The 13340-nt window shown below is 48.9% G+C and overlaps 1 protein-coding gene across 1 annotated transcript; it reads left to right on the top strand.

The window, feature by feature from the left end:
* Positions 1-2283: 2283 nt before the first annotated feature.
* Positions 2284-13111, top strand: LOC308175072 (structure-specific endonuclease subunit SLX4-like; the record flags this gene model as incomplete). Its single annotated transcript, XM_080550796.1, has 16 exons — positions 2284-2806; positions 2954-3152; positions 3582-3797; positions 4073-4299; positions 5005-5166; positions 5714-5866; positions 7538-7749; positions 7944-8090; positions 8249-8418; positions 8728-9647; positions 10074-10247; positions 11046-11148; positions 11374-11702; positions 11989-12088; positions 12318-12638; positions 12763-13111. Coding segments are annotated over 16 exons (4305 nt in total), but the record flags the coding sequence as incomplete, so codon positions are not given.
* Between the last annotated feature and the right edge of the window lie 229 nt (positions 13112-13340).

The raw sequence follows: 13340 nt of genomic DNA, 5'->3' as shown, positions 1-13340 counted from the left end.
GTATCGGTTGGAAAAAATGCATATCGTGCATCCCTAAACATGTGTTATTCAAACCTATGTCTGGTGGCCTCATGCTGTACTGTAAAGTCTGACACACAATGTACATCATTAAGCATTTAGCAGATGCCTTTATCCAAAGCGACTTACACAAATACATTTGTCTGAAGTAAGTGAATCATCTATGCATCAGTCATTACAAGAAAGTAATCTATGCTATGACCAGGGGCCATTGGCAGTTACAATGCAGGACAGGTAAGATGTAGTCTGAAGAGATCAGAAAGGTCTGTACAAGAATTAGTACTGCTGTGACAGAAGTTTCAATAAAACCATAATGCTAAATCAATACCTCGTATTCCCTCAGACAGTGGAGGGGATGGGGGGGTTTACATACCCTGTGTTCCCAACATTGACCATCAGAATCTCCCTGAGTGTTGGTTCCTTTTTGGTTCCTTTCATCGTGGCTGCCAACCTAAAACCACCCAGATGGAACAGCCAACAGCATTGTAACATCAGGGTTCTTCCCAAAGAATGTAACTATATTACATTACCTCAGAATACATTACCTCAGAATACATTACCTCAGAATACATTACCTCAGAATACACCAGGAACATCACATTAACTATGTTACATTACCTCAGAATACACCAACAACATCACATTAACTATGTTACATTACCTCAGAATACACCAACAACATCACATTAACTATGTTACATTACCTCAGAATACACCAACAACATCACATTAACTATGTTACATTACCTCAGAATACACCAGGAACATCACATTAACTATGTTACATTACCTCAGAATACCACCAACAACATCACATTAACTATGTTACATTACCTCAGAATACACCAGGAACATCACATTAACTATGTTACATTACCTCAGAATACCACCAACAACATCACATTAACTATGTTACATTACCTCAGAATACACCAGGAACATCACATTAACTATGTTACATTACCTCAGAATACCACCAACAACATGACATTAACTATATTACATTACCTCAGAATACACCAGGAACATCACATTAACTATGTTACATTACCTCAGAATACACCCGGAACATCACATTAACTATGTTACATTACCTCAGAATACACCAGGAACATCACATTAACTATGTTACATTACCTCAGAATACACTAGAAACATCACATTAACTATGTTACATTACCTCAGAATACACCAACAACATCACATTAACTATGTTACATTACCTCAGAATACACTAGAAACATCACATTAACTAGATGGAACAGCCAACAGCATTGTAACATCAGGGTTCTTCCCAAAGAATGTAAGCGGTATTACATACAAATACATATCCAGCTATTCCTCACAGGTTGAACTGAAAAGGTGCAGGCTTTAGTTTCCAGTTGAGTTATATGAGCTAGATCCCTTTCAGTGAGATTTTTATCAGAAGCTAGCTACAGAGGTAACTTGTTAGCATCAAGCTAAACTCTTAGCTAGCATGGACTTACCAAATGGTGGAAAAGTTGCGTCGTCGAACAACGTCTGGCAAAAACGGAATTTCGCTGGCCATTGTGGGGTTGAAACAGGGTTGCTCGGAATGAATGAATTGTTTAGGTTTGCTATTATATAATATGATTCTCCTCAGGAAAATCCGCGAGTGAGGAGATTCCCGCTGTTGACAAAGACTTACTACTGGTTATTACTGGTCCAATCAGCGATGAGATTACCTTCTGGTCCAATCAGATGTGAGATTACCTGTTTTGACCAATCGCCTTCCCTTAGATACAACAATCTAAATATCTGTGACTGTAACCAAAGTGATAATAATGTATACAACAGTTAGTTCCGACCAAGTAATTTGATTGGACAAGAGGCATTCCATGAGTTACGATATCCTACGATATAAGTCTTGATTAAAGGTGGTTTTTCTGTTGAGATGTTTGTGATTTGATTCACCAATGCATATTATGCCACAAATATCGTAATATAATTTTTCGTAATTGACAAAAACGTCACGTGATTTTATGGGTAGCTAGTAGCTACTGGTGCGTTGTCACGTGACAGGAAGTATAGTGAAGCGGTCACCAGCAAGATAGCATTGCAAGACTGTCACCAGCAAGATAGCATTGCAAGACTGTCACCAGCAAGATAGCATTGCAAGACTGTCACCAGCAAGCGAAATGACCCGAGTCGTGAGAGAGACTCGAGGACGGGGAGAGATCACAGCTGAGCTAGCTAACGTTAGCTAGTTAGCAATTGGAATTCAGTGCAAGAAACAAACCGCCGATGGACGACTCAGATCTGGACTTCGTAGTCCTCTGTTCCAAGTTGCTTAAACGAGTGCCCAGGAGAGCAGGCGAAACTGGGGAACAGAAGAATACCAAACCCCAGTCCTCGACTACGACCAGCGCTGGAGACCAAAACAAGAAGAAGAGGAGTCAGAGGAAAAGAGATGTTGTCACAGGTCCCAGGGTCGCTTTGGACAGTACATCTCATTCCGCGTCCTCTGCCGCCTGTCCTGAACTTAGCAGCCAGCTTTCCTCCAATACAGCCGATTCTAAACAAACAGTGGTTAATGGAAGTGTTGGAGACAATGGGTTATCGGCTGTGGAAGTGGCTGGGGGGTCCCCCACACGTGAGGACCTCATTGAGCGGGGACTGGGGGCGAAACAGAATGTGATCCACAGGATGCAGCAGTTCAAGAGAGTCCCTCCGATGATTATGCACAGTGAGCGAGACCAGCCTGCAGCAACAGAGTCAGAGACTGAGAATGACAATGGTCCAGCTACTCTAATGCCCCCGGATCCTGGTGAGATGCCATCAGTATAATTCTATTAGCACTCTGTTTCTACCCAACTTCAAGTTGTTTTTCAAATACAATGAGTTTGTTTTATATGCCTGTCTGACTGCATGCTTCTGTGTTTCTCTATAATTATTATAACCTTTATGCGTCCAGTTCCCTCCACCTCCTCAGCCACCCTGGATTCTGAGGGGGATGAAGCCCTAGCCCTCAGGCTGCAGGAGGAGTTGGACAGGGAGGCCAGAGTTCAGGCTCGGACCGTGGACCTGGAGGTAGAAGGCCTGTTCTTCTGTCAGCTCTGCCAGAGAGATTTGTCCGCCATGAACCCTGGGAGTCGTACACAGCACATCAACAGGTCAACACACACACACACACACACACACACACACACACACACACACACACGCACCCTCTCTCATACACAAATTGTCACATGTTTCTAAATGGTCCTACATCATAATGAATGACATTCACATGATCAGAATGACTGGCTCAAGAGAGCGGGATAAACTACTAGACCATGGGATGAAACTGATTCTTTATCAGGACATTTCAGATAGCAGTGTTATGAATAGATCAGAGATGTTCTATAAGACATGTCTCTTCTACACCATGCACGTGAACTCACTCGTTAACCTGGTTAACACCAGGTATTTGAAGGAGACGGGTCGTGTGTGTTGGCATTGTCAGAGGTTGCAAGTTTGAGACTCGGTTGGAGCAACGACAGCTTGACGTCTGTTTCATTGGTGCCTTGATCCAGAGCTTCCTGGTCTCCCTTTCACAGGTGTTTGGATGAGAGTGAGGACAGTGCACCCTGTGTCCCCGCCCCTCTCCGTGTCCCAGAGTGCCCAATCTGTGGGAAGGGGTTCAAGTCCAGAAAGAGTTGCTCCGCCCACATGAAGCGCTGCTCCTCAGACATAGGCGTTCCCCCCGCCATGCTGCTGCAGGCTCTGCATAGACAGGCTGCCGAGACCGGGAGTGACAGCTCTGCCAACCAACCGTGAGTCACCCACCCCACTGTGGGTGTACTTAATATAATGCAAGTGTTACTTTGGCCAAGACTACTTGATACCTGCTTTTTTATACTTGATTTTGGACAGATGTCTGGTGTAGAATCCTCTCTAGTTTACTAACTGTACTACCTTTAAGTGTACTACTTCTAAAGGGGGCTTGCCGTGGTAGCTCCTTGATTTGTTTTCACAATGAAAAGTGACTCATTACCAAGCATGAGTCTGTATAACACACTTCTTGAATAAACATCTCCGCTCCATGCAGACTGCAGACGGGAGGCTCCAAAAGGAAAGGCTCCACAGACCCCAGCCTCCCAGTGAGGAAGAGGCCCAGGAAGAAGACCCAAGCTCTGGACGAGGACACCATGGTGGCCCTGGCCCTCTCCAGGTCCCTCCTGGAGCAGGCGAAAGAGAAGGAGAGAGAGCTACAGAGGGAGATCCCTGAGCCCCATACCTGTATGAGACCGTTGTTGAAGAGGGGAGTTGAAGCAAGTATGGCAGAATCTTGACTTGAGATGAGATGAGATAACGTTTATTGCCATTTATGCATACACATTAAGCATACACATATAGGAATTTGATTTGGCGTTACAGTAAGAGCATTTCTAAATGCAATGCAAACAAAACAACACAGGACAGACAGCAGTGCAGACAGAACACAACAAACTGACTTAATCGTGAACTTATTTTTGTTGATATAATGGCTCAAATTCTGATTGTAAAAGAGGCAGTTGATTATTGAAAAAACATTTCCCTTAACTACAGTATATCAATATCAACTGCTATAGGTACCTATTCTATAATTGGGTAATGACACTGTCAGGGGTTCTTAACCCTTTTAGTCTTGCAATGCCAAATTTACATCAAGCCTTCCTGTGACCCCAACAACTTGATTGCGGGCTATGCTATGCCAGCAAATAATAATGACGTCCAAGTGCAATTGGTTGGATTTGAACAGAACAGAACACTCCAGAACACCTCAAAATAGAGGCTACAAGTGCAATACACAGACAGACACGGGCATGGTCTTCATAGAAAAGAAAATAATGCCTTAATTATGAAATCATGAGAGGCTGACCCCAAGTTTGGGAACTACTGCTGTAGGTACATTGATGATGGTGATAGTGATAGTGATGATAGAGTTAATGTGAACAGTATCATAACCAAGCCCACTCCTCTAAACCCCTATCTATTCAGCTAAGGGGCGTGGTAAAAGGAAAAGGGGAGCCCCCCCTCGCCCCCCTCCCCTCCTCCTGATTCAGGATGCCGAGGTGGCCCTGAGGCGGCGGGAGGAGCGCGTGGCCGCCCTCCTGCTCCGCACCCATGCCCAATCTCCCCCCACCCCTACACGCTGCCCCAGCAGGCTACCTGCCCAGGTGGCTAGTTCCCCCCTGTGGCAGAAGAGTGCACTGCGGGACAGAGGGCCCAGGTCCCCCTCAGAGTTCTACACCCCAGAGCTCAGTGCCTTTATATGGCCTTGGGAGTCAGTAAAGGTGAGATGCCAACAATGCTGACAGATGTATTATGTAATTATAACATGTACAAATTTGTAGAAATATTGTACATTTCTATATATCTCATGCAGTAAGTGTGTCAGGCTATATTTCTCTCTCTACAAGTTTAGTATCTGTGTTTTGACATGATTTATCCAAATGCAACTTACATTCTCATCCTTGTCCAGTTTTTGTTTTGGCATGAAAGTTAATCATGTGCATCTCAACTTTTCTCATTCACACACTCTCATTAATGTTTTCTCAATATGTTCTCCTCTAGCCTGATGCAGTCTCTCCTACCAAGTCCAAGCCAGGCCCTGCCACTAACCCCAATTCTCCAAGGAGAGATAGCACCCCCATCTCTACGGTTCAGAGACCCCCTGTCCCGTCCCTGCTGGCCCCCTCCGACCCAGGGCAGCAGCTACCTGTGGGTAGCCAGACCGTGAACAGCCAGACTGTGGGCAGCCAGACCGTGGGCAACCAGACCCTCCAGGATCTGATGGAGCTGGCAGACGAGGGCATGACGCTCACGCAGTGGGGATACTCCTCCACGGGCACTGCCAAGGGTAAGAACGGCACCTGATGTAGGACACACACACACACACACCCTGATACGGACTCAGCACACACCACACACACACACCAGGGTTTCCGTTAACCGGTAATTACCGGTCTTTGTCCGGTAAAATTTGTTGAAGTCCGACAAATGTAAAACTCGTCGGTCATATTGTCCGGTGAAAATAATTCCCTCTAAGCACAATTTGAATACAATTCGCTAAAGTTCTCATTCTGATTCCTTCTATTTTAAAAAAGACGAATATATAGGCTATGTATTTCTTTTATTATGATATGATTTGACGCCGGCATGATGATGACTCCTAATGTGTAGGCTAGCGGCTGCCTATGCGAAACAGCGGCGGCAGGGTTGCCAAATGGGATTGACAATACAGCCTAACCAGTCTATTACCGCTAAACCCAGTAGCCCATTCGGCGGTAACCCGGCCCATCTGGCAACCCTGCGCAGCGGGCCACCATACGCAAACGTTGCAGCTCAAAGTGCACCATAGCGAGCGATTAAATTAATGTAAACATGGCAAAACCAAGTAAGCTTAGCAATGAGGAGAAGTAAGCTTGGCAATGAGGAGAAGTCTGGCTCTGAAGAGATGGAGGCGGATGACGCCGTCGCACCGGTTGCGCGAACAATTCCTCCGGGACAACGCGTGCGTGTCCGACGCCCGGCTGGAGGAGCTGCTGGCCCGGGCGCTGGAGGTAGGTAACCAGTAACTACGGCGTGTCCGTGCTGGGGAACTCCAGCGAACCCAACTGGGATTTCATCTCCTCCCTGTTTTTCACCAGCACCGTGCTGACCACCACGGGTGAGTGCGTGTGTGCGTGTGCGTGTGCGTGTGCGTGTGTGTGTGTGTGTGTGTGTGTGTGTGTGTGTGTGTGTGTGCGTGTGTGTGTGTGAGAGACAGCGAGTGAGAGAGAGAGAAAAAACCTAATTAAAATGTCATCGTATCCCAACCTGCCTATCAGTATCAATTGTTTATCAATAAACAGTTATGTTCTCCTCATTGTCATACTCCCGAGTCCGATTAAGTATGATTTGACAGGCAGCTAAACTAAATGCCTTCCCAACCAGCGAGACCTGGTTATAGAAATGACGTTGTTTTATTGATAAAAAAAAAAAGGGTAAAACTGGAAAGAGAAAATAGAAAACTCACATTAATCCCAAACAATTTAACAAACTTCAGTTAACGTAATGTGGAGTCCGTTCATTGATCGATGCTGTCTGTTCAGTTCCCAGTGAGGCGCCCGTTCAGCGCTGGACATAATGGCATAGCGCGCATGCGAATCATGTTATATTATTATATATTATATAGCTTGCATCTAATCGTATCGGATGAGAAATAGACATTAAATGGCATATATAGGCCGCTACACAACAGTAATCACCGCGACAAACAGCTATATTATATTTTAATATGATGACCGGAATAATTCACGTTTGTCTGGTAAATCCAAATCTTCCCGGTCACGATGTCCGGCGGCAAATTTTTCTAACGGAAACCCTGACACACACACTCACACACACACACACACACACACACACACACACACACACACACAGACTCAACACACACACACACACACACAAACAAACAAACAGCAATACGGACATATTAAGCACTCACATTCACAGTCCTGCCATTACCTGTCTGCCCTCTGCTCCTCAGGTAAAGAGAGCAGCCCAGCTGTGGACCACTTCCCCCTCAGTGGCTTCATCCCTGAAGAAGGCCCAGACCAGCACCATGACGACCACCACCATGACCTCCCTCTGAGTGGCTTCATCCCAGAGACCCACCACCACCCTGCCTCTCGCCTGCAGCCCAGAGCCCCTGCTCCACACACCAGCCCAGACAAGGATGGAAGCAGCAGCCGCAACTCGGTGAGAACCCTTCTGTTCAACACCTCTATTCTAATACATGGACTTGATATAACTCAGTCCAAGCTCCACTGTTTTCCTTGTCACACTTCTCCACCTGCTTAAAGGACTACTTCGGTGTGGAAAATGAGGAAATGTAAAATGTAAATGTTTTAATCAAGTAAACATATGTTTTGTCTGTGTTTCCCCCCCTATAGGTGGCGCTGTCCAGATTGACCGCAGACCTGACCAGTATGGTGAACAACCCCCAGCTCAGTGATGTCCAGCTACATGTGGACACTGGGGAGGTCTACTTCGCCCATTCATTCATGCTGTATGCCCGCTGTCCCCTGCTGGCTCAGATGGTAAGTGCATGGTGTATTTCAATGACGTGTGTGTGGTTCTGATTTCTAAAGCATTCTTTATTTGTTTGTTTGTTCGTACGTATGTGAAATACATGTCTGATTCCTTTTTTGTCCCCCCATATCCTCTTACTCCTTCCTCTTACCCCCCTCCCTCCCAGGTGCATGACAGTGGTTTTAGGGTGCAGGAGGAAGGCATGCCCCCTACTCAGATGGTGTTAATGGGTGAGGTACCAGGGATGGCGCTGTACACCCTACTGCAGTACCTCTACACAGGCCACTGCCCGCTCACACCCACCCTGCTGCCCCACGTCCAGGAGCTGACATCCAGGTGAGTCTCTGTCTTTGGTTCCTCAGAGTCAAAGACTGGTGGGTTGACCTTCTGGTCTGGACGGACGGACGGACGGACGGATGGATGGATGGATGGATGGATGGATGGATGGATGGATTAATTAATTAATTAATTAATTAATCTGCAGGTGTTCAAGTCGTTTTTTTTATTTTTTACTTAGCTATCAGGTAAAGGACAATTACCTATGTATGTTGTCTGTCTCTCTCTTTTTCTCTCTCTCCCTCTTGCTGTCTGTCTCCGTTTGTCTGTCTCTCTGTCTGTCTGCTTGTCTCGTCTGTCACTCTTCAGGTTTGGTCTGCAGGAGCTACAGCAGCTTTGTGAGCTTCACCCAAAGCAGACAGAGACCCAGGGAGAGGGGGAGCTGTGCAAAGAGTACCCAGCCCAGGAGCTCTGCTCTGGGGAAGAGGAGGAGCATGGAGACCAGGCCTTCATGGAGCTCCTGCACTCCATGTGGAGCGAAGAGGATGATGGGAGAGCAGAGGAAAGAGGGATGGAGGAGGGACAGGGGGATGGTGTTACCTTGGAAGATGGAGAAAGGAACGAAGAGCGAGTCAATGAGGAAGAGATGGAGGAGATCTATGAGTTTGCAGCCACTCAGAGACAGAGGGAGGAAGATAAAGAGAGCAAAGAGGAGGATGAGGATGAGGATGAGGAAGAGGAAGAGGAAGGAGGAGTGAATGTACATATGGAGACTAAGGAAGATCAAGAGAACCCACTAAGTTGGTTTTCATTGACTGGACCGCCAGAGAGGAGACATTTAACTCCCAATATAAGAAAACCGGAATGTGACATAGAAAAAGACAGGGGGAGTCCTGATCAGCATAGAGCAGATATTCACAAAGCAGATGTTCTAGAATCAGAATGTAGGAGAACAGCCATAGTGGAACCAGACTCTACAGAAGAACATGGTCCTTCCAGACCAGATGCCGAATCAGAACCAAAGAATGTTACACCAGTCTCCAAGTCCCACCACAGCCCCTGTCGCAACCCGGACCGCAGCTGGAGCCACCTCTTCTCTGACTCCTCGGGGGTGTATGATGAGGAGGAGCCCGCCTATCCACCCCCAGCCTCATTCTCCCAGCCTTCCAGGACCAGGGTAGAAGGGAGCCGCCGACAACCAGAGGGGCCCCGTCTCCTGTCCTCAAACAGTGAAGTCATCGACCTGTCCATCAGCCCCCCTCCTGTTGTGTCTGCGTTCCCTGTCCCTGGTCTGTCCCCTAGGGCAACAAGTGATGAAGGGAGACCAGGTAGAACGAAGGAGGAGGAGGAAGGAGAAGAAGAAGAAGGAAGAGTTGGTCTGCTGGGTGTGTGTGAAGACTTATCTGAAGAGCTGGTTTCCTCTAGTCAAGAAAGTCTGCAGAGAGAGAGCCACGGTCCTCATAGCATTGCTGTCCTCCACTCTCCTCCTCCCCCGAACAACCGCGAGCAGCCTGAGCTTATAGTCTTGTCTGACTCGAGTGAGGAGATGGAGGTAGATCCAGCCCCTACAAGCCCTCCTAGCCCACCTCCTCTTCACCAAACGACCCAGAGTTACACTCGGATCAGAATTGAGCCAGATACAGAACCTCAGGAACCCAGCTTGAAGGACAAGGAGACCAGTGCTCCCGTGTGTGCTCCTGGTGTTCTCTCCTCAGATCCATGTGCTTCTGGTTCTGGTTCTGCTGGTCTGGACCAGAGCCTTATGGACTGTTCTCCTGAGGTGTCCTGGCTCATCCCAGCCACTCCTCCTCAGGCCAGTAAAGGCACCAGCTCCAGTTCCACACAGACTTCCAGCGGTATGCGCCGCACTCAGCTCTTCCCCAAGACCGGTTTGTCTTCTTCTTCTTCCGCTTCACTTTTCTCCCCTCCAGCCCTCCCTTCGAAGCCTACCCTCCAGACCTCCGCCCCCTCCAACCCTCCCACTTTTTCGACACACGCTGCTGCCCAGACAGAGTCCTCCATTTTCAGAGGGAAATCAAACAGTAGTGGTCCCCGAAGTTCCAGTCTGGGTCTTGACCACTCACCTAAGAAGTACAGCAGCAGTTCGTCTGGGCCAGACCGAGCGGTCGACCCCAATAAACTCTCCCCAGTGTTCACGGCCCCTACCTACCACCGCAGACGGCCTCAACGCCCCAGCCTGACCTCCTCATTCCCCTCCCTCCCCACACAAAACCCCACCACAACCAGGTCCTCTCTACATGACCTCTCCCAGCCGGAGAGCAGCACCCCCCTGCATTCAGACCGCCCCCACTCCCATGGGCTTTCTTGGACCTCCCCCATTTTGAGTGACAGCAGGAGGGAGGGGGAGAGTGAGAGCAGCCAGCGAGGGAGGGGGGTCACAGAGAGCCCGGGAAAGAGGAGGGGTCTTGGGTCCCTACATATGTCCTTCTCTGACCCCTCGTCGCCCAGCAGAAGGTCCCCCAGCCCACAGAAAGAGAACAGGTCCCCAGGCCCACGTAGATCTTCCACTGAGTCTGACTGCTTCCACAGCCCAGGGGATCGACAGAGGGAGAGGGAGGGAGAGAAAAAGGGGGGAATGAGGAATGAGAGTGGAGTGGAAGAAGAAGAGGAGGAGAGGGGGATATGTAGAGAAGAAGAGCAGGAAGAAGGTATGTCAAACAAAAAAGAACAAGAAGAGGAGGAGCTGGCTGGCTGCAGTTTCCAGCAGAGTTTCCTGGCGATGGACGAGCCACCCATGGCATTCGGCGACTCATGGGGCCTCAATGTCGACTGGGATGGAGATGGAGACAGGGATGGAGACGGAGACAGGGATGGGGAGAGGGATGGGGATGGAGATGGAGACAGGGACAGGGATGGGGATGGGGACGGAGACAGGGATGGGGAGAGGGATGGGGATGGAGATGGAGACAGGGATGGGGATGGAGACGGAGACAGGGATGGGGAGAGGGATGGGGATGGAGATGGAGACAGGGATGGGGATGGAGATGGAGACAGGGATGGGGATGGAGACGGAGACAGGGACCAGGCGGTGTGCTTCAGCCTGAGGTTGGAGAGCAGCGGTAGTGGGGATAATACCCTAAGGCCGGGGCCAAGGCTGGGAGATGGAGAGACAGCAGGCCCTTCCTCTCCTCCCTCTCGTCAACCTCCCAACCAACCACACACCACGCGTCCCCAAGACAACCCAGAGCTGCACGCCAGCCTCCCGGAAAGGTTTTGGGACGACTGGGAGAATGAGGAGGATGAGGAGGCACAGGTTCTACCTCTTTCTCAGAGGTTGAAGGCTGTCGCCCCAGCCCAGAGAGTGGCCCAGCTCAAGACTCCAGGTACTGTCATCATAGTCTAGCCATTAAAAAGCACGTTATATATATAAACCATATACCCTGGCTTTCCCCAGTATAATTAAAGGATAAATACAATTAATAAAATAAAATTGTAAATAAATATATATATAATCATTCTACCTAACTTGGTTATCAGCTTTAATATCTATAAAACCTATTCTCACACTAAATGTTACAATACACTGACAAATACCCTTTTCACTGTTTTAAGAATGTTGTTTTCTGGTTAAAGCCACAATGTTTACCACGTTTTGACGTTTCTCCACAGTGGCGTCCCGTAGGAAAGACCAGCGTCCCCTGGAGCCCATCACCCCCATGCCCAGCTACTCAGACATGGACACACCTGACCTGAAGAACAAGCTCAACAGGTGCTCCTCCATCCTCTTTGCCCATGCGATGGATCCAAGACGCCATAATTATTATTGCTCATATCAGTGTATCAGTGTTGTCTGGGCTGTGTATATAATTAACCAGGAAAAAAAACGGAATGACTGTGAACTTGATGAGTTTATTTCTCTCATTCTTCCTCGTGTTAAAGTCTCACGGCTTATTGCTAATAATATGGCATAAATTCTCTCCCTCTCTTTCTCTCTGTAGGTTTGGTGTGCGTCCTCTACCTAAGAAGCTGATGATCCTCAAACTGAAGGAGATCCACAAGTACACCCACCAGCTGGTCAGTTCTGAGTCCGAGGACGAGGCACCTTCCCTGGGCCTCCCTAGACCGACGAGGCCCCTGCCTTCTACCTCCATGGCCCCCCGCAGGCTTGTCTCCTGTGCCCAGGCTGGGGGGTTCAAGGAGCCCAGAGCGCCCCCTACTGTCTCACCTGTGAAAGTAACCAGTGAGGAGGATCCGGAGCCTCTCTCTGCCTCGCAGGGTTCCAACACCTCTTCAACGGCATCCAGTGAAGACTCAGACAGGTGTGTGTTGTGTGTGGCGTGTGCGTGCGCATGCGTGCGCATGCGTGCATGTGTACGTTTAGGCTACAAACGTGTGTGAAAGAAACACACCAACTTCCCTTCTTCCCTCTCTCCCTGCCTCCAGGTCCAACCCAGAACAGCCCCGCTCCGTTGACGACGGAGACTCAGACAGCGACAGCGACGGCGTCACCTCCTCCCAGGCCGCCTCCAAAGACCAGGAACGCCTCCAGGCCGTGCGGCGCTTCATCCTCTCAGACTCCGACCTCTACGGCCGGGTTCTCCAGTACCAGCCCCTGGTCCTGTCCCAACTCCAGACCCGCCTCAAGGCAGTGGGCGTCCGCCTGGGCACCGCCAAGCTGCTGGACTACCTGGACTCCCAGTGTATCACCTTTACTACAGCTCAGCCCGGGAAGTCGGCCCCGTCCCGCAGGAGAGGGAGGGGCGGGGGGAAGAGAGCAGTGGCGGCAGCGAGGGCTGGAGCTAGGGGGAGGGGGAGGAGGAGAGGGGCGGCTAAAGTTAGTGAATAGGGGGCACTTTCTTGAAAGCGATGTTGCACCATGATTATTTCAACATCTACTACCATGGAGTGAAGATTATAATAATCCTACAAAGCTTTCTGGAAACTCCCTCCTGAATTGCACTTGACAGAGATAGGGTGGAGAGAGAAGGGAAGGGCAGTTTGAGAGTGGAAAAAAAAGAATC

This window comes from Nansenia antarctica (assembly GCF_963989245.1).
Source record: "Nansenia antarctica genome assembly, contig: SCAFFOLD_205, whole genome shotgun sequence".
Classification (NCBI taxonomy): domain Eukaryota; kingdom Metazoa; phylum Chordata; class Actinopteri; order Argentiniformes; family Microstomatidae; genus Nansenia; species Nansenia antarctica.
The sequence above is the reverse complement of the archived record's forward strand: the minus strand, read 5'-3'. Positions and strand labels throughout refer to the sequence as shown.